This window comes from Pseudopodoces humilis, chromosome 5, assembly GCF_049639895.1.
Source record: "Pseudopodoces humilis isolate 2021_Gansu_Grassland_sample_001 chromosome 5, ASM4963989v1, whole genome shotgun sequence".
Taxonomy (NCBI): Eukaryota; Metazoa; Chordata; class Aves; order Passeriformes; family Paridae; genus Pseudopodoces; species Pseudopodoces humilis.
Genome location: NC_142204.1, coordinates 22,344,645 through 22,365,692, shown reverse-complemented (window position 1 = coordinate 22,365,692; position 21,048 = coordinate 22,344,645). Strand labels below are relative to the sequence as shown.

At 42.6% G+C, this 21,048-nt stretch overlaps 1 protein-coding gene across 2 annotated transcripts; it reads right to left on the bottom strand.

The window, feature by feature from the left end:
• Positions 1–10,725: 10,725 nt before the first annotated feature.
• RASD2 (RASD family member 2) lies at positions 10,726–18,842 on the bottom strand. Of its 2 annotated transcripts, none has more exons than XM_088055863.1 (3): positions 18,141–18,842; positions 14,450–14,750; positions 10,726–12,991 (listed from the first exon to the last, which is right to left on the bottom strand). In XM_088055863.1, exons 2-3 carry the CDS (start codon positions 14,718–14,720, stop codon positions 12,462–12,464), a joined length of 801 nt encoding a protein of 266 aa, XP_087911989.1. In that variant the 5' UTR covers positions 14,721–14,750; positions 18,141–18,842; the 3' UTR covers positions 10,726–12,461. The 2 variants fall into 2 exon arrangements, with proteins under 2 accessions (XP_087911989.1, XP_005527609.1); XM_005527552.3 differs by having other exon boundaries at positions 14,450–14,729.
• Positions 18,843–21,048: the final 2,206 nt, after the last annotated feature.

Sequence of the window (21,048 nt, the reverse complement as noted above, 5' to 3'; positions counted from 1 at the left end):
GCCTGGCCTAAATCACAGACTTTTTAAAGGCATTGTCTGGTAGGACCCCTCCTTGGTCTGGGTCAAAAAGCGACAGGGAGTGCACTACAATTTAAGAGTGGTCGATTCTGTTCTGGAGTCTGGGAACACAACCTGGCACCATTTAATTTTTTAATGAAGTCATGACCAAGATGTTTCTTGCTTCTGAGCATTTGTTTTTATAAGTTCCATAACACAGCTTCCACCTTAAAGCCCTTTCTTCTGTGTCAGGGTGGGAGGTGACAGTGGACCAGAGAAGAAGGGAAGATGAAGGCAGAATAAATCCTGATGCAGCGGAGCAAAAAGGAACACCGAGTGAAATCTCCCTCACAGTATTTTCCTCTCTGCAGGGCAGAGGCTTGTGCCACTCCACCTTCTGGGGGAACACTGGAGACTGTAATTGTCCAGGTGGGAAACTATACCAACATTCTTAGTGGCTTCTGTTTTGTAGTGTCCCTTTGCCTGAATGTGCAATTTGCTGTTTCTGTGATGAGGCAAGAACTCTGAAGAGGTGGTCCCCAGGCTGGGGAAAATAGTCAAGACTTCTGGCCAAAGATGAACTTGGCTATACTTCCAACAGGAAAGTTGTCTCTTTAACCACTGTTCAGCTTCTCAAGTTTTATGGTCAGATATAAATGACCAAATCATTGGGGTATTAGTTTCCAGTGTTTTTGTTTAACTTTCAGGATCAACACCTCCAGCTTTTTGGGCTTGCATCAGATTACATGCTAGTATGGGCTCACCCTGGCAATGTATTCTCACAGCCTAATTGGAGGCACAGACTTTGGGAATACCTTGCATGGGCTTGTGCTTTCACATCAATCCTGCAAGTCATAGGCCATTGGTGCCCGGCTACTACTGCTGGCCTGATGTCAAGTCCCAGATCTCAGGAATAGCACTACTACTCAGTTAAAGGGGACATCTGACATACACACACCCTTAGATATTTTTTGCTCATCTGAGTTTGCTTCCCGAAGTTTCCTGTTTCCCTCTGAATTATTTCTGTTTGAGTAAAATGAAAGGTTTAGCTTTGGGGTTTTTAAATTTCTTTTCCTGTCTCTTCCTGAGAAAGAGAGTGAAGCCTACAGACAGCCAGAACCCAAACTCAGGAGCGCAGTGCTGGAATGCCTCTCCTGGGTCAGGGTGTCCATTTCCTGACTGCAACATCCTATCATGCCACACAAGGTCCTTCATAATGCGTCAAACTTATCTTTAAAAATAGTCATGCTCTTGCCTCTGGCCTCTGGAACACAGGCAGAAAATGAAACTTTTAAAACTATCCCAAAGAGACGTTTCCTGTCCACTGGACAGACTTTACCCTGTGACAGCCCCGTCTGCTTTATTTTTCCCATGTTTTGCCCACCTTTTTGTGTTTTCTCTTCTCTGCCCCTTCCAGGCTTCAGGAAGTAAATTGTCTTTAACTGTGTTGGGGTAACCTGAAGATTGACTCCTGTCACCTTTGGCCTGACCTTTCTTGACATACTCAGCTCCTGGCAAAGAGACAGACAGTACATCCCACCACAGAGCAGTTTCTGGCTTAATGCACATATTCAGCTGGAGTCATGTCAAGGCATGAGCCTCTGACGTTTCCTGTCACAGCAGACAACTGGGGGACCAGTTATTATGTTTCAGGCCTTTGTGAGGTTGCTGCTTTGCTGGCATGGTCTCAAAGACCAGTTTGTCCCTAAACTTTCCCTGCAAGCTTGTTAGTGTTGTGCCAACATAATCTGGTCCCTCTGAGGCTACTGACCCTAAACTCTGGGCTCAGCTGGGCTTTTCTCTAAGTACTCCAGAATCAAACTTTGAACACAGCACTGTTTATCAAGTGAGTCTTGCATAATTGCTGCGGTGTAGCACTGTGAGGCTTCCAAAGTGCTCTCACTTGACTTCTCACTTCTGAAATTAAAGCCATTTTGGCTGGCTGTACACTTATTTCTGGTATGGTCTGGTGCTGTGCCCCATAATGGACTTGTTGGAAGACACCATGCATCTGTTGGAGTATATCACAAGTCCCTTTTCAGGGTATTATCACAAGTTTCATTTTTCTGCAGACCAAAACAATTCTGTCTGGTATGGGACACAGACAAGATAAGCACTGTGGCCTGGAAATTCAGAAAGATTCCCATAATCTAGGCTCTTTACCATACAGTTTCTAATATGTTGCCTAGCACCATGTTGACTTGTGTGAAGCAGGACAGGATAGGGGAAAGCCCTCAGTTCTGGCAGTGATTTGTCTCTCTCTGTGTGACATGGCATGAAATTACATCTGATGGCTTTCTGAGATGGAACACAACATATTGCAGAGAAGAGTCACTGTACCACATATACAAAAAGACTTTGTCTCCTCAGCTGCCTCCCTAGACACGCCAAAAGGGAAAAGGCTGTGGAAACTGTGTCTGTATCTGTGGAGACTCTGGTTGCAGGCTTGAGCATACATCAAGGGCACGGACTAAAAGCCATCAATAAGGCACAAATATGGCTCTGCAGTATGCAACAACATGCAGGTGATGAGGAAAGTCAGAGGACAAGTCTGACATGCAAAATGGGGACGTATCTGGCAGTATCAGCACAGCTCGGCAGAGCCATTGATTTCCTCTTGATTCTGGCTAAGCAGAAAAAGAGGAAGATTTCACCTGAAGTTTACCAGGGCTAGAAATAGGTACTCTCCTTCTCTTCTGGCCTTTTAGTAAAAAGTTGGAGTGGAATAGAAGAGGACAGGACCCTTCTAGTTAAGAACAGTGGCAGACACAAAACACGGAACTAGTTTAGAGATAGTTTTATCACTTACTTGCTAATAATCTATTGTATTGGGGTCCTGGAGCATCCCACATACATGTAGTCAAAACACAGCTGGCTGCATTATATGTTCTTGCTTCATATTCTCCTATAGCCATTGAGGTCAAAGATAGAGGTAGGGAGTATAGAGCCAGGCAAATGCAGGTGGGGGCACAGATTATGTTTGGAGTTCCACTCTCTGTTTTCCTTTAATTCCTGGTTGACAAAAAGATACCATGGGAAAAAATGCAAACCAAACATTTTACTTTGGAATACACTAATTTTCTCAGTTCTTTTAAGAAACAGAAAGCTTCTCTCTTTTTTTTTTTTCTTTTTTTTTTACCCCCTAATGTAAATTAATGGGAAAGCAGAAGGGCCTCTCAGACAGTTCTTGTTTTACTAAGAAAATCTTCCCTACTAAAGCACCTCTCAGGCAAGGTCACCTATTTTTTTCGGTTTTCTTTTTAGTGGAAATTTGTTTCAGAATGATATTTCCTCCTCATAAATCTCAGTCCTTAAATGTTCCTTCTTCACTCAGCCAATTTGGATGAAGCTGAAAAAGTGTTCAAGTGACCCTAAACTAATTTTATTTTCAAAAGTCAATTCAGTGTCTGAAGTTTCATGGAAAATCATCAAAACTTAAGGCTCATTAATGAATGAGGTGCTTTCAGACATTTTCCTCTTTGGCAAAATTCTTATCTGAAAAGAGAAAATTCATTGGGGAAGATGTGAAGTCCCAAGGAAGGATAAAAAACATCCGTAAGCTCTCCCTTGAACTAATGGTGTTCATTTCTTACACATCTGCTCACTCTCTAGCAGAGCACAGTGTCCTGCTGTTACCTGGGTTCTCTCTATCGGCTGGGTTCTTTTTCATCTGTGAGGGTTTTACTGCACAAGGGCAGCCCTTTCTTCAATGATCATCCTAGGGAGGGAGGAAACAAAGTTTTACAAAGTTTTATGAACTGCTTTGTCAAAGCCTGTGCTGGAGGTATTCCTCTCTGGGAGATCAAGGTGAAATAACAGCTCTTGCATGTGCTACACCTCTACAAAGGGGTCAATGAGGAGTCTTTGTGCTTTTTCACTGCTTTCAGATTTAAATTCTGTAGGTGACTAAAAATGTCTGTTTCATCAACTTGTGTTTCAAAAGTGAGTACATACCCTGCTCATAGCAGTGTATGATGCATTTCCTTCTCCTGAGATCTGTGGGAGGTCCCACAGTCAGGAGAGGGGAAGACATTCCTTGAGATATCATCTGGTGACCAAAGGAAAGGGCAGTCAGCAGGCCTTTGCCATGACTTGGCAATGCCAACATGGCTGCCTCACTCCCTCGCCCTGCTCTGATTCAGATTTCATGATAGCCTGGTGTAAGAGATTTTCTCTGCCTATCTCAGGAGACAGTCCAGAGCTGGGTCTGAACAACCATGGGCCACAACTGGCTTGGGGCTGGCACAACAACTGGACTACAGCATGCCACAAAGATGCTCTGTTTGCCTAAGAGAAGTCTCCTTGGCAACGATAGCTGGGAAACACTGAGGAACCAGTGCCAGAATAATAAAGAATTTACCCATCCCATGAGCTTTTTGGAAGCAGTGTATAATCCTTACACCTGCTTTGTCTGTTCCAGTAAGACCACCTGAAGGAAGAGCATTACTGAATTATATTAGGTCTTGGTGCTGCTACTGCCACAATGTAGTAGTTCCAAGGTCTCTACTGAAATAAGTAGCTTCCAGATGTTAACCAGGAAGGTGGTGGGTTAATATTGCATACAGCAGCTTCTTCTCACTTTAGGTTGCAGATAAGATACTGGTAGAAAACAGGTAGAAGCCATCATAGGATATAAGAGAGATGCTGTGGAGTACAGGAGATAATCAGTAGAATTCTGCCCTTGTGTTTGCATACATTGGGATTTCCGATTTGCTGTGCATTTGTGTATTGTCTGGAATAACAGGGTCCTGGTCTGTTGGCAGGACTCCGTAATACAAATAAATACCACTATGGCTGATGGCAGACCTTGTGTAACTGCCCCAAAGTTGACAAAATTTGCAAGCAGTCTGAGTCAGTGCCATTGTGTAAGGAGCTGATTTCTGCCCTCACAGTGTTGTGGCCAGCTGGAATTGTTCTCTCTGATAATTGGCGATCTGGATTTCTCCCAGATGGCAGCATCTCATAAAGAGTATCTGAGAAGAGCTCTGCTCCTCTCTTTAATAAGGCTCCACAAGAGAGCTGTTCATCCCTGTCACCCCTTATCCATTGCCTCAGGCAAGTCTCCTGTCAATTTGCAGAACAAGTAGTTGCTCTGTGTTTATTTTTCCTTTTTATTTTATTTCTTTTTAGAAACTTCTATTTATTACCTTGGCGATGAGCCACCCAGCAAGGAACAAACTGTTTTGTGACAGAAAAGATGACACATTCTGCCCTGGACCAGCCAAAAGCACTGCCACTGATCTTACCCATGCCATCATCTAACCCCTCAAGTTGTGTTTAACAAGGCTGTATTTTCCTGAGGCATTTGTTTTTCCAGCAGAGAGAGGGTGAGAGAAGATGGTATGCTGTGCATCCACCCAAGGGTCCCTGAGCTAAAACCTTTCCACAGCATACTCCAGCTTAGCTCACAGATATGTAGTGGCTGAGGGACAGGGGCTTGCCAGTGTGTCCTTTTAATCCTGTAGCTTTTAGGACTTCCCAGCTCAGCAGATGCTGAAGAGAAGAAGCCTGTAGGTAGAGCGGAAATCAGGGATTATGCAGAGTGTAATTGCTCTCCTGTGTAGCTGGCACTGCAGCAGCTCAGCTCCTGATTGAAGTGATACTTGTTTCCGGTCTGCCTCTTCACCTTTTAACATGTTTATCCATCACTGTGGTACCCAAGTGCCTCACAATCCAGAAGATGTTTATCCTCTCTCAGCCAACCCATGACTGTTATTTGCCCTCTCTCAGGGATGGGAAACCAAGACACTGATTCATGTAAAGGGTGTGGAAACTGGTAGAACTCTTCCTAGGGGCAGTTAGATCTCTGACCTGAAGAACAAGACAGAAACCCATGTTACCTAACACACAGTTGTTTTACCAGCTTGAGCTTACTCCAACTCTGAAACTCCTGAAAACTTTGCAAAGACATTGAAGAACTAGTTGGGACCTGTCACAGTCTTGATGCTAGTAGGTTTTGAAATGCAAGCTGGGAAGGTGTTTCTTGTGGTTTTGTGTGGCTCTAGTTCTCAGTGGAACCACAGAAAGACCACAAGTTCCACTGTAATAGAGTTGTCCATTTTTTCCAGATAAGGTCCCGATGTGTGAAGGAATTGTTTCTTGCAGCTGGAATTATCCATCACTACCCCTTCATCCACCACATCTCTGGAAACTGTAGGGGTTTTTCGTTTTGCTTCTTTTTAACCTCAAAATATGGACTCAAGACATATTTTTAAGAAAAAGTGTAAAATATTTGATGTTTTTATGTGTGAATTAGTGTTCTATACTAACTACTGAGAGCCAAATACTTGTGAGAGGACTCTCTTGAATAAATACGGTCCATCTGAAACACCTCTAGGTCAGAGTAACGTGATCACACATACCCAAGTTGGATTTTCTTTCCTTTACGTTATTTTACTTTGCTACATGATGTCGTGAAGCACAGTGATCTCATTTGTCCTTGTTTTCATGTTTAATCTGAACTGATAATCTTAGTTAACCACCCCAGTCAAAGCACAGGACCCATTGGCATTAATCAGTCATCAAATACTTCTGAATAGTAAACAAATGCACAAAAAGCTGTTCATGGACTATTTGCCAAAGGAGCTGTTTGCTCCAAGCAGTCCAGGGACCTTTGTGGAAATGCTCTGAAAAGCAGGATCTGATGTAAGAAGTCTTGTCTCTATTGTTAGTGGTTTGCTGGGAGGGAACCAGTGAACTACCAACCCTCCACTTCTGGGACTGGGAGTCTGCAGTGAGGACAGTCTGAGGAAATTTCTTTGGAGCAGATTTGGGTTCAGGGTCCACGACAGAAACAAGTGTGTGGCATCAAGATAAACTGCTAGCTCAGTCAGCCTTGCCCACTGCCAACACCAGCTTACCCCTGATGGCCATATAGGTTTCAGGTTTTCTCCCAGTGTTTTCCTAATGGGACTTTCCTGACATCTCTTAGAAAATTTTCCAGTAGATTCCACTGCCCTAAAATCTCCTCTGCTGTCTTGCCTACATTTTCCTGCTTAATACTCCTGTTCCCACTGAACTATCCCCCTGCCCAACTCTAAAAAAAGACATGTCTCAGTTGTCCTCTCCACCTCTCAAACATATCAAGGGGTTTTCAGACAGGCTCTCTCAGAGTTTGTTTGCCTGCATAGCACAGAATTATCCCTCTTAGAGTTTTCTTAAGGCTTACTCAAGTCAATCCCCTTAGGCTCATAAAATGTTTTTCTTGCTAGTTCTTGGTCTCCTTCCAAGCTGTCAAGAACTTTCTAGGAACATGATGCCTGGGACTTAGTGTGGTTCTGCTCACTGTGGATGACCAATGATGGTAGAGGTAAGGAAAGGTCTTTGGCTGATGTTGTTGTGATGCAAAAGGAAATGTTTCTCTGGGAAATCTCAGGCTCAGACTGAGCCTGACAGGCACAGGGGAGAGTGGAGATGGTCAAGGCTCACAGTTAGGTCTAACCAAACCTGAGTGCAGCAGCTGGTTCATAGCACTTTGCCATGTGTATTCCCTGTCTCAGGCACCATTCCAGGAGCAATGCCCCAGTTTACAATCACATCATGGAAATGGAAATCATGCAAAAAGACATTTTAATCTGTGGTAAATATCCATCCCACAGCTTTACAAGACATATAGTCTGCAAAGGAGATCTGGCTGGTGGTCTTGGTTTCTCTACATAACAGAAACTGAAGGGAGGAAAATTTCCCATGAGGACTCAGAAGTGAAAGATCTGAGCTGGGCAGAGCCACTGCTACTCATCTCCCCCCTGCAAATTCCCTGCTCTTTCTGAGTGCAGAGAAAAGGCTGTTGCTATAGAAACCAGTGGGGAAAATGTACATTTTATCATGTTTTATATACTTTTTCCAGGAGATCCTTTAATCTGAGCCTGCCACCATGTAATTTTACAGAAACAATAATGCTAATAAAGCCCCTGAATGTAACAGTGATTTCAAATCAAATCAAATAATCATCAGTTACTTCAAAAACACCTTTTCTTGTAACCTTCTACCCTAGCCAAGACACTAGGACAGGGCTAGCAAAGCAGCCCATAATAAGGTGGATGACAGGAGAGTAAATCTAAGGCAGAAAAAGGTGTAATGAGAGATAGGAGGTGGGTTCTACACAGCAGTAAGCAGTGCTAGTATTTGAGGAAGGACAAAAAGGTTAAATAAAATATCTTGGTTTTGACTTCTATGTAGAGAAGTATGAAATAAAGATGAAAGGTACATTTTATAGCTTGCATTCAAACCTATCTTTTCAATTATTTACCCAGACAACCTCCTATTGCCACTCTACCTTTGTGAGCCCCCTTTTGAAGCTCTCCTCTGCTGCCCTTTAGAAATTTATCCCACCATTTCCTACTTGCCTTTGTAAAAGGCCTTTGACCTCTCAGACAATCAGACATATTGGACCCCAGTGTCACAGGGAGGCAATGCCCTTTGTGAGGCTGCTCCATGAAAGCCTCTCTCTAGCATCAGGCTGGCCTGGTAGCAGCAGCTCTCCTGGGGATCCTTCAGAACAGAAGCCTAATTTAATCCTTGGGATGTCAAAACAGGCCTTCATTCTGTCCTGTCCACCCTCGGTTTGCTTTTTACTTAATTCATTATGATCACTATTTCCTTCCTGATTTGTACTGACCCTGTGACTTGATTAGATTTTTGCCAATATTTATAGTAGCTCCTATGTGTTGATTGGTAATTCCTTCAAGACAAGGACTACCTTGCTGTGCTGAGCAATACGAAAAATAAATCTCAGTCTTGTCTTGTTCCAGGGCTGTGATTGATCCTCAGCTGGGTCCCTGCTTGCTGTCCTGAAAGTAAATACACAAAAATTGTAGGTGAGGTTTTGCATCACTAGTTGTTTATGTACTGCAATGTAGGATGAGGTAGCTGTGGGGATAAAGCAACTTAATTGCACCAGGTAAGACCAAGCAAGGCTTCTTTTAGCATCTCTTCAGACAGAGTCCTTCCTCCAGACCTTCCCTTAGTCCTGTGCGTTTTCATGACTTCTTGGGATGCAGGTAAGTTCCATGCTGGTTTCTTGAATCTCAAAGGGAAGAAGAAAAAAAAGAGGTGGTTTCTCTTTTTTCTCTTGCCAGTGCCTCTGAGACCTGGCTGTAGGTCTCTTCTTTGGTCCTTTCAGGGTCTCACAGTTTCTGAACATACATAATAAGAGTTTCCCATAAAGCTCTTCCCTTTTCTGTTCTATGGCCAGGTGCATTCAGTGGTTAGCAGGGAAGAAACAATTCCCCTTTCCTCCTCCTGCTTTTCCTTATGTCCCCTATGCAGGAAGGTAGCCTTGCTCTCTGTTTCCCAGTCCCAGACCTTTCCACAGAATATAATGGCTGCTAACTGTGAATAAACAACTGATACACATACTGTCTGGCTTAGGGGCTCTAAGCACTTTTAGAGACCAAATAATATATAGATATTAATAGAATGGCTGTAATGATACAAAAAAAGGAAAAAAAAAAAGTTCTCAGGAGCATGAAAATCTAACTTCAAAAGCAATTACCATCAGTAACAAAATGTAGTGAAGAGACTAGGATTACTTTAATAAGATTACCTCCTTATTGCCATTTGTTTTTGTGGGCAACTGTAATGCTACTTCACCTTCATTCCCAGCCAGTTTCTCAGATGCTTTTCACCTTGAGCACCGGCTGGCCAAGCTGGACTGTGCAGCTGGGGCTCACTGGCATTCCTGTGGCGTCCAGCATATGTGTGAGCATCTGCTCTTTGGTCTTCAGCCTCCCTACACTTGTGCCTCTGTTGTCACTGAAATTTTGCTTTTCCATGCTGGGTGGCTTTGTGTCCATGGTGGAAGAGGCAGGAATAGGAGAACATGAAAGGGCATGGAAATCTGGTGTCTTTGTGGAGATGGAAAGAGTGTGTTTGTGGAGATCAGGATAAGTAGTGAAAATAATGGTAAGGTCAATGTGGTAAGACAAAGACATTTTGAAAACTTTAAAAATTCAGCTTTATCCTGCAGGCCAGGGAGAGCAGATGTAGAGTCAGTAAGGCCATAATTTATAGTGCAAGGAGTTCTCATTTAGTATCCCAGGGTCCCTTAGCCCAGCCAATATCCATTACTTATGCCTTTCTCACTCCATCTTCAAACCCTCTCCAAAACCTTGTGTCACACGAGTCCCAGAGCCTGATCGTACACATACATGTATATGTATCATAGTCACACACTTGGGTAGGGAGTCTGTGGAGTGGTGAGGATGTGCTCAGAGGGACCAGGACTCACAGAATTGGGAGGTACAGATGGTAACCTGGAGAGATTGTGGACATAAACAGTGATGTCTCTGCAGAGATCACGTTAAATTGCACAAGGGATCAACACGTCAGCTCTGTACAGGAAGGAGAGAGTTGTTCTCTCATTTTGGAGGCAGCATAGGGAAAAGTAACTGTCTGCTCTGCAGATATCTGTATATATAAGTTAGTGGTCAAAAAGATGATTGAAAGATAGATATGGATATAGACACAGTTCTGTTCCAAACACGCAAATGTGTAGCCCCTGGTGTGTCTGGAGGACATAAAAGGCTCTTCCAGAACTTACAGGAGATCTCATCAGGACTCAACCCAGAACTCACTTACCTAGATATATCTGTACAACATAAATACAGAATGTTCTTCATTATTCTTGGAGAAATTAAAACTAAAAAGAAACCAAAACCAAACCAGGACACAGCTAATAAATAAATCAGGTTTAATCATAAACCATGTACATATTTATAGACAGGGAGGGAGACATGGTCAGAAAGGTGCTGCCCTGGCAACAGGAATAAAAGAACAGTGTATTTTACCAATACAGTACCAATGAAGGGTGGAGTTGATAAATGAATATGGGATTTTGAATCCCAGAGGCTAATTTTTACAGACAATCATCATTCTTGGTTTCCTGTCAAATTATAGCACAAACTAGCTCATAGCTCTGCCTAGGATACAGCAAGGCAGATGTAGCCAAACACAGAACTTGAGGGTGAGGGAAGGACAATATATCCAAAGGTCTTTCTGAGGTATATATAACATATATATTCTACTGTTGTTTACTGTCTTGGGGCCATGCTTTGCCCACAGATATGTGTGCGCACAGCTCATTCCAGTCAGCAAGAGTGGCAAGCTCACATTTGAGAGAATATATTGGACTCTGAGGGCGTACAGGAGCTCATCAAACAACAGAGCTAGAAGCAGCACAGGGAGAGAGGTGAAAATAAGGATGCCTGTACTGGGCTGAGAAAGGAAAGAAGTGAATGGACAGCCCCAGATTTATCTGACCAGTCAGTTCAATCCCGTTTGAACAGCCAGGACAAAGCTTCTGTTCTGAAGGACTTCTCAGTGCAAATGTTTCCATCAAGACAACCTTTACTGGACAGTGAGGGAAACTATGAACAAAATTACTAGAAGCATGTCAGCAGAAGAAATATAAAGGAGCTGGCCCTATAACCATTCAGTTATTATGTTTGAAAAATAATCCAATCCTGGCTCTGAAGTGGTCTCATTCTACATGTAAGTGTGGTCACTCTCAGCTGATACAGGCAGAGGAAAGAATTATTAGTCCAGTGGCCAGCAAGGCAAGGAGTGGCATTTGTATTATGATACTCAGAACTGGTGTGGCTGCTTTGAGAAACAACATCACACCAGGCTTGCAAAGCAGCCAAATGCATTGGCTTTTTGCAGAATAATTTCACTTTCAATCAATGCACATCTTAGAAAGTGTTACAGAGGAAAACCACCTTTCACTGGTAGAAAGCAGACACTGTTTAATATCAAATGCACTTGCCATCTGATTTTGCTAAAAACCCACCCCCAAATAATAAAAAAACCCAACAAATTCCAAATAAAATCTATAATACAAACCAACATTCATGTCAATGTCAAATGGTAACTGTCCCAACAAACATAAAATCAATTCTTAATGCAGGTGCCCTCAGAAGTGAGTGAAAGTCATGCATCCACATATAGAGTCCACTCCCAGTCTGGGAATGCTCAGTTAAGACTGCTGCCCTTTGAAATGCAAGTCCCAGTTTTTAAAAGGAGAGCTCCATACATGAGTGCACACGTGCACATGGGCACACAGAGATACACACACACACATAACCTCCTCTCTCTTAGCAAGAGCTGCATGCTGGGTGACTGTCAATGCCTTCTGTGCGTTTTTGATCGATTTTCTTTGTAACGATAAGTTTGAAATGTCTTTACTTCTCAGGACTGTATTTTTCAAACAAAAAGGGGAATGAAGAGGAGCTACATTACAAAGACAAAAGAATGCAAATGTATCTCAGGTGTATGATCATTCCCAGTCATCTTCAAGGATGATGTTATTTACATTTGTGACTCAGCAGAATCCACAGGAAGTTATCCTTTCTCCGTGTTGGGTTTTCTTAATAAACCCCACTAGCCCGTTCTTTGCTTCCACAGACTATTTTTTCTTTAAGGCACTGCATGTGGATGTTTTCTTCAGATAGAAGCGCAAGCCTCCTTCACTGGACTGTGCATTTCTCTCTCTCTCTGGACTGACCTTCCCTGAGAACTTTTGATTTGATATACTTCAGGTCACTGTTGACACTTGGCCGGCGAGCGAAGGGAGAGATCATGCCATAGGCATCCATGTCTTTGACTCGGCGCATCCGAAAGGATTTCTGTTGGAAAGTGTCACCATACTGGATGGAGATTTTCCTGTGCAGGGAAGGGCTCATCTCATGAGGTAGCTTGGCCATGCTGAAGAGGACATAAAACATCTCATCCACATTGGTGTTCTTCTTGGCTGACACTTCAAAGTAAGCACAGTTTTCATCACTGGAGACAAGATTCTCACCTTCATCAGTGCGTACCTTGCGGAAAATTTCACTGTGGTCATTTTTGTTGCCACAGATCACCATGGGGAGGTCAGCTGATTCCTTGGTCTTGTTCTTCAGGCAGGATTTGACCTCAAGGATCTGTTTCTGGAGTCGCTTGACCTCATCAAAAGATTCTCTGTTGTCTAGGCTGAACACCAGGATGAAAACATCCCCTGCAATTAAAAAAAAAAAAAAGATACTGTAAAGGCTTGTTGGTCACACCAGTTTCAGAGGAGCAACTTTTAAAAACCAATTTTTTTATTTCCATCTCCTCCCCATATTTTTTTGCTTCGTCCTTTGGCACCTATTCACTCAGCTGTACTTTAGTTCTTCTGATTCAACTCCCCACATTTTTCTATAGTGGAAAACACTTTTGGCTATGATGTTACTCCAGTCACACCCAGTTGCATTCCTAGTTTGCACTGGGATTGAAAGTTATTGCCTGTTTTTATCTCTTTCATAAATATGTTTCTATCTCAGCTCTGCTGCATTGCTCTTCTTTTTACTTCCTTTCATTTGTATCTCTTTGTAAAACACATCCTGTTCTGACACCAGAAAGAGTGGAGAGCTGGTAGACACTCAACCCCTTAATTACACAACACACAAAGCAACACCTGAACTGAAGGTTTACAGCTAATCAGTCCTGAACACCTAAGTCAGGAACAAGAGGTTTCTCTGCTTTGCTGTCATTGCATTTGCTCAAGAGAAGCAGACCATGAAAAAAACCCTAATATATAAATGACACACATTCCCTGGCATCTCCTTTTGACATTTCCCAACTTACAATTCCTTTTGCAAGTAGAAAATAAGGCAAATCATTGCCTGTTGAATGACATTCATGTGGCACATGCTAAGTGAGCTTTCAGGGACTAAAGCTCACATTTGCATCCTAGAAAATGGTCCTAGGATCTCAGTGAATATAGATTGTAGCCTTGTCAGATGTGAATGTCATGTTTCACTGGCCAGGTAGAAAAGTGGATAGTGAATCCAGAAAGAAGGTTTGCTGTGAACTGTGGCTGAATATACATCTACTGTCACTTTTATAATTATATATTTTAGCCCACTGCAGGAACGGTTTGACAGTGAGAAGATGCAAAATGATCCCACCATTTCCCCTTCTTTTGTCTTTAAACACATTTGATTAGACGCAGACTAAGGAGAAAGGGTGTAAAGCTGTCCCTCTACTGGAATATTAAATCAAGGAAATCAGGCTGGAAATTTCAGGAATAAAAACATCCTTGGGACGTTATTGGTTAGAATTCTCTTTTTGCGCATTTTATATTTATTTTTCACTGTGTGTGTCTTATAGCAACATGCCTGATTTTCCCTTTTCTGCTCTGTATACCCACAGAATTGCATTCAGCCATTTATTTGTGACCTCAATAAAAATATAAAGCAGGAGGGAAAGGGAATATCTCAATTTCAGACCTTCACCCACTGGACTTCTCCATTGTGGCTAATGCATTCCTTATAGTGCTGTGGACACACCAGCCAGGAAATATCTCTCTATAGAAATGCATCTTGCAGCAAATCAAGCAGTTCCTTTAGCTATCTCCCAAAAACCAGTCATCTGTAGGCTATACTTTTCAAGCTAACATCTATACTTACGACCTTCCCCCTGACTTTCTCACCTGTTAGGATGGAAAGCCTCCTCATGGCAGGGAAAGGGTGATTCCCAGAGGTGTCCAGGATGTCCAGCTGATACATGTCTCCCCGTATGTTGTAGACCTTGCGATGAAAATCCTCAATGGTGGGAGTGTACTGATCCTCAAAGCGGCCATTGAGGAAGCGTGAGACGATGGAGCTTTTCCCCACCCTGGAGGCTCCCAGAACCACCATGCGGTATGAGTTCTTGGCCGGCACGTTCAGGTTGCAGTTTCCACCAGACATAGTCTTCATCATTGCTTGGTCCTGAAAGAGGAAATAGAAGAGCTGGAGGAAAGATCAGAAACCAAATGGAGGGTAAAATAAGGCAGATTCTCACCACAAGCTTGCCAAAGAGCATAGTCCTGCATAGCAGAGCAGAGTAATCAAGGTCCATACAGAATTTTTTTCACTGGAAATGCTTAAACTTTTTCAGTCTCATTTTTAGGGAGTGGGTTTTGTTTTATTGTTGTTGTTGTTCTTTCTTTTCTTTTAAAGTGATATAAAAACGAGGGCATTTACACTGAACATAACATGCTTTTGAATTGTAATTTGTTGTTCCATTTAAACATTAAGGGCTGAATTTATCAGCTGCGCTTCAACTGAGACACCAGGTTCCTTCCCACCATCTGTCACTTACAGATTACCAGATTTTTCACTAGAACTTGGTTCTCATTTAGATATATAAACACAGAGGTCACATTCCCCAATATATTACGGCCACTGCAGCTGCCATTAGAACCTACATCACTCTGTTTGGCTGCCTAAATAGGAGCTGCCCATAATACTAATTTTCTGAGATCAGCCAAAAGTCAGACAGAAACAAGAATCATGCTTAACATCAGCAAGCTAGACATCTCAGTAACTTTAAATAGCTGGTCCCATGCAATATTCATTGCTGATGCAGGAAGCGTGAGCCACAAAATAGCACTGGCTGGTGATAAATTCAAAGATCTGTGCCTCCAGTGACCTTTTAGAAACCAGATTTTAATTCTGCTGTTTGGACTGGTAGCGTGGGAACTCCCTATAAGCAAACTATCATTGTTGCAGCAGGATGGCTGTCAATGGGTGGAACTGCAGAAACACAGATTTTTTTAGGAAATCCAGTCTTTATACATACAGATGTTGTGGGTGCCACTGGCTTTACTAAGCACCAGTGCTATGTACAAGGAGGAGAGAAGATGAAAGACAGCCATCTTAAATAGTTATTAGACAAGATTTCCAACCCATGACATCTAAAATGAGTCTCGAGGCCCTGGAGACTGCATTTTGACGTAGTGCTCAGATGCAGGAAACTTTGGTAGGAAAGAAAAAGTGCTGCTCAGACCTTTTTCATATACCTGTTCAAATGAACTGTGTGCTGAAAGAAAAATACGGTGTCTGTGTAGGGAAAGCTGACTGTAAACGGAAAAGGAGGCACACTTTGGACAGAGTTTATTTTGGTTACTAGGTTCTTATTAAAGAATAATCAAGTTGCCACTGTGCCATTTATTTAACTTAGGTGTTGTTTATTTATATTGCAATACAAGTACTTTATGTACACTGACAGATCATTTCTGGGTCCAGATCTGGATTCCTATCTTTCCCTTGAGTGACTTTTAACTCCCAAGCTTTTATGTAGCTGACAATTATCTCAGGGAAGAGCTTAAAATACTTTACTTTGTTTAATGTGTGCTAAGCACCAAAGCAGCAGTGACGATACAGTCACTGCTAAATAAAGAAGTCTCTGGAATTCTGAGCCAGCATCATCACAAGCTCTGTGCTATAGCCCAAGGAAACAGCAAAACATGACTACTTACTGTTATTGCTATAATTTGCAGCACAACAACGGCATATTCAGACCTACCTAATGCACAAAAGAAAATGCAATGTTCTCCTCAGAATAGCTTACATTCTGAATCACATTCAGAGGGTAGGACAGGCTAATATTAGAGCCAGATTAATGCCAGAACACAACTTCGGATGGACGCACACATGCAGAATTACAGTACTGTTGGGATTACTGTGGCAAAAATGACAGCAAGGAGCACAGCTGGTATTTGAACTGGTGTTTTGTTTACCACAGGACCTATCTCCAATACTGCAGGAGTACCGTATTCAGTCTCTGACATGTACGCTATCCCCCACAGCCAGTTCAGTACTGTGTTTGCATCCATGGGTAGACAAAAAAATGCTTCCTTTCACCCTCTCAGGCTTATTTATTTGGCAGAGAAGAGCAGGGAAATAGATGAGTTGTAGAAACTACAAACTTTACTGCCTAGAACCAGCATCTAGAGGTGAGGCAGCTCTTCAGGCCATGATGGAGCAGTGCAGCTGCATGAGGACAAGTGGCCTGTGTGGTTTACATCTGCTAGAGAGCAGTTCTGTACAACTCGGTGCAAAAGCATCTGGGAGAGAACACAGTTACACATTTTGAGCAAATGCCTTTTATGTCCTGTACAGAACATGCGTGCTGAGGGACCTGAACACTTTATACTGTCCTTGTTCCCCCTGTCAAGGCGTTCAGTCAAGACTCCTGTGCTTTCTTAATTGCATTTCATTTCACTCAAAGTCAAAATACGCTTTTCAGCATTTTGATTTGTGGAGTTGCTACTCATCACCTCTGCTGCGAACCTGACTCAGAGTGTGCCTTTGAACTGGGAGCTTACATTTGACCCTTCTTATCCCCTCAGTCCAGTCTTTCTTTAGTTCAACACAGTCTGCCTTCTTTCCTCCTCAGAAAAGGAATGAAACTTCAGCCTTGACACCCAGGAGAGGCAAGGGGGAGCACAGGGGCTCATACAGTGAAAAAGATTAAAGACAGAAGAAAGGAAACAGGGAGAGACCACATGTTCATGTACTAAGTAAAGCAAAATCAATCAGAAGAGAATGAGGAGACAAACAACCTCCAGCTGGCTTTAATCTACATATTTTCCTTCCAGTTTATTAAATACTTAAGCATAGATTAATTCCCAGTGGTACCTTCTGCTTTATGTACTGGCTTGATGCTAGAAAGTTTATATTAGTATTTTATATTGGTACAGTGAAGGGATTTCAAAATGCTGAAATTTTGAAATACAGGCAATTAATGTTATCTCTAAATAACACTAAATAAAGGGAAAAGCTCATTTGCTCAGAAAGAGCTGAAACCACAATCCAAAATCAACATTAAACCCCATTTCTCTTGACTCCCTGTGTTATTCTCTATCTGCTAACCACCACTTCTCTTTTTATAGGCAGGCATAGGAATGAATGACAATGAACCTGCTTTTGTATGCTCTGGAGAGCGCCTGTCTGAATGCCGGTGAGGTACTGCAAATTTGAGCCTGAGCACCAATAGGGAGATACCTAAGGAAGACATTCTTTATTCAACCTGCCCAGAGCTATTGCACCTTAGTTTTCCATCCTCCCATCAGGGTGTATGCTCTCCCTATCGCTCCCCATTCATGAACAGACTTCCGAACTACCTCCCTTGCACTCCTCTGTCTTCAGCTGCTGGTTGTGTCTCTGTTGCCACCACAGTGTTAATCACTGCACCCAGTTGAAAAGGACATAGGCAGACACAAACTGTATCATGCATAACAGACCTGCCACTTCTTAATCACTACTAGTGTCCCTGTAATTTTCATGCACTCCAAAATAATTCCTGTGGGATGTTTGTTTCCTACTCTCGCCTCAAACTCCGTGCTGATTTCTTACCTTTCTTTCCTAGGAGTGGCAGTCCTGGGTCTCGGTGCAGTCTGATGAAGCTGATAATTTTAATCAGAGGTGGCTGCTGTTGTAAAAGGCTATTGTTCTGTGGATCCCACGTTGCTTGTTCTGGGCTCAGTTCTTCTCCAGTATTTGCCAAGAACTTAGCAGGATTGGGAAGGACTGCAGGACTCCAGAGGGCATTCCCCCATAGATGTATGTATTGGATCAGGCAACCGACATAAGCTAAAGAAGAATCTCAGAACCTGTGACAGTTTTTCCCTTTGGGCAGATGAGCTCTTTCCTCAGGCTCACTTCAGGAAAAGGAGAAACAGTCTCTCCTGCTCACACTGCTTTTTCTTGCAAGTTGTACTTTGTAGGCTCTTCTGTGGGGAAAGAATTTCAGGAGCAGCACCTACTCGTGCAGGGTAGTGGGTGCATCCAGCTGGCCCACCCTGCCTCTCTGCCGCCTCAGATCCTCTGCAGAAAGATCAGGGTAGGCATGGAAGTTGTCTGCGGTGACTCTATGCTTCCCCAGATCTTATCTGGCTCATCCCTCCCCACGAGCTTCTTTTCTTCTGGTCTGAGATTCGCTTTAAAATATTCTCTCTCTAGGATAGAAGGGGTTTCTCTTTATGTTTGCCAGTTAAATCTTTTTCCTTCCCTCCCTGCCTTTCTCCCTCTCTCTCTCACAACTACTGGCAAATTGCAGATTTTCCTTCTGTAGGACTCACAGATAATTGGCTCAACTCCTCCCTTGAAGTCAGTGTCAGACACAGGGGAAGGAGGGGTGCTGAGGGGGTGGGATTTTGTGCCTGTTGGAAAAATCTTTTCTTTTCTCCTCTAAACAGAAAGTTCATGTGCATTGCAGACTGCACATTCCCTGTCTTTCCACCAGAGACCTGTATGTATGCATGTGTGGGGAACAAGTTAGTGTGTGTGTATGAGAGACACAGACAATTCATCTACTTTGCAAATAACCTGTTTCTAAAAGCTCTATACTTCCATGCAGTTTTTTTCTGCCAGACAGCAGCAGATGGACTCATTCCCCAAGTAGGGGCTTTCTGTCCATAATTTCTGTAAATCTTTTGCTCTATGGGATGCTTTCCCTGTTTGCTCAATCTCAAGACATTTACATTAGAATGGCTGGTTGGTTTGATTAAGAAATAAGAATAACGTGTAACTGTTGTTCTTCCATTAATATTTAAGTAAATTAAAAACTAAACTAGGGATGAGTAATAGAAATGCTAAAAAAGGTCAAACAAACTAAAAGTGTGTGGAACTGAAACTCAGGAAAAAGAGAGAAACAAACTAAAAATAGGGAGAATTCAAGGCATTTGTTCAACCCCAAGTAAAACATTGTGTTTGCAGTTTATTTCATTGCTGATCTACTTGAATTTTTCTCCTTATTTATTCTCTGAATAGTTTTGATCTATGAGTTTATTTTAAAATATATCAAAAAGCTTGATTTTCAAAGATTTAAAATTAAATACTTCAGCATTTCTCACTTTAAACTCCTAATTGGGGGTGGGGCAAGAAAGGAAAAAACCCACAGATTTTTCAAGATATTTTGACAGTAAGAAAATAGAAGGAAGGCACAGTCTTACAGTCTTCTAAATGCGAACATTTAGAGTTTCAGGTCTCCCACAGTTCTCCCTTTGCTTTCTTTTTTTTTTTTAATTTTTGGGGTGTTTTTTTTGTTTCCTCTGAGAAATTTACTCATTTTTGAATGCAAAGAATCTTTCAACTACAGTGTATGTATCATCTCAAAGCCTTCTCCCCTCACCAATTTCTGCACCTTTTGAGGAATTTCCAAGATGCTTCACTTTCTCTCCTCTTTTTCCTCAGAGCACAGGCATGTTTCTGTTGCCACCCTTGGAATAAAGCCTCCCTGTTTTGCCCACAGTCCTGGTGCTGCACAGAACCCATCCACAGCCATCCACAGCAACCACTGAAATTCCATGGCTGTTGCAGGCACAGCTTGACATGCCTGTGAGTGTCTGTGCCCCCAGACCTCAAAGGATACAGCACAGGCTGTGGGATGAGTCCAGCTGGAACTGTCTGTGAGAGGAAGCAGCTCCCACTGAAGTCAGGGTCACGGTCATCCTAAGCAGGATGTGCATCTGGGGACTCACAGGCTAACACAAAGGCAAAACAACATTGATCATATTTGGGAAGCAGCAGATCCTGCAAACAACTTCAGATTTGGGAAGAAAGGGCAGGATGTGGCAGAGCACCACTGAAGAGCTGCAGCAGTATTGAGCTGATACTGAGTTATGAGCAGAACTGAACTCTCTTTGGACCACAGTACGAGGTCTCCTTTGTCGGCTCCTGAGCCTTTTGGCAAAAGGTGGGGGAGTACTTTCATGGCTCAGACAAATTTTTGACATAAAATATGATGCTTCCCATTTCTAATTCATTAGTTCAGATCAAACCTGGACTGTTTCTGGTGTCTTGTCAGCTCTTGTGTAGCTTTGATCCAAAAAGAGTGACCAGCAACCTGGTATCATTGCCATAGGAACAGGAATGGCCACAAAACCCAGCAAAGCGAAATCCTGTAGTGCTACAGAAAATAAACTCCTCTTTCATCCCTATGGCTCACATGCCAAGTGTACCGAGTTCTCTACTAAGAGAGAAGTGTAGTCATAGTGGAGACCATCTCATCCGCCTGGAATTTCAGCCTACTCAAGCTCTTTTGTAAACCAAATGCAAAACTCTTGGCTAGCTGGCTTCACCCAGCCCAAACTCCTACTCAGCTATTCTCTGCAGCATTTCAAGTAACCAGTTAAGTTCCTCAAACGCTAATAAAATAAAATAACATTCTTAACTAGGCACCTTAGCTTTATTTAATCTCTTATCGAACACCTAGTAAAATAATACATTACTTTTGAAGTAATAACTTTTGAAAGATAATTGC

Excerpts from the sequence above, each read along its gene's own strand:
- RASD2 (XM_088055863.1), bottom strand. The coding sequence starts at position 14,720 with ATGATGAAGACTATGTCTGGTGGAAACTGCAACCTGAACGTGCCGGCC. Across the intron at positions 12,992-14,449 it reads GAGGCTTTCCATCCTAACAG|GGGATGTTTTCATCCTGGTG; the intron begins GTGAGAAAGTCA and ends TTTTAATTGCAG.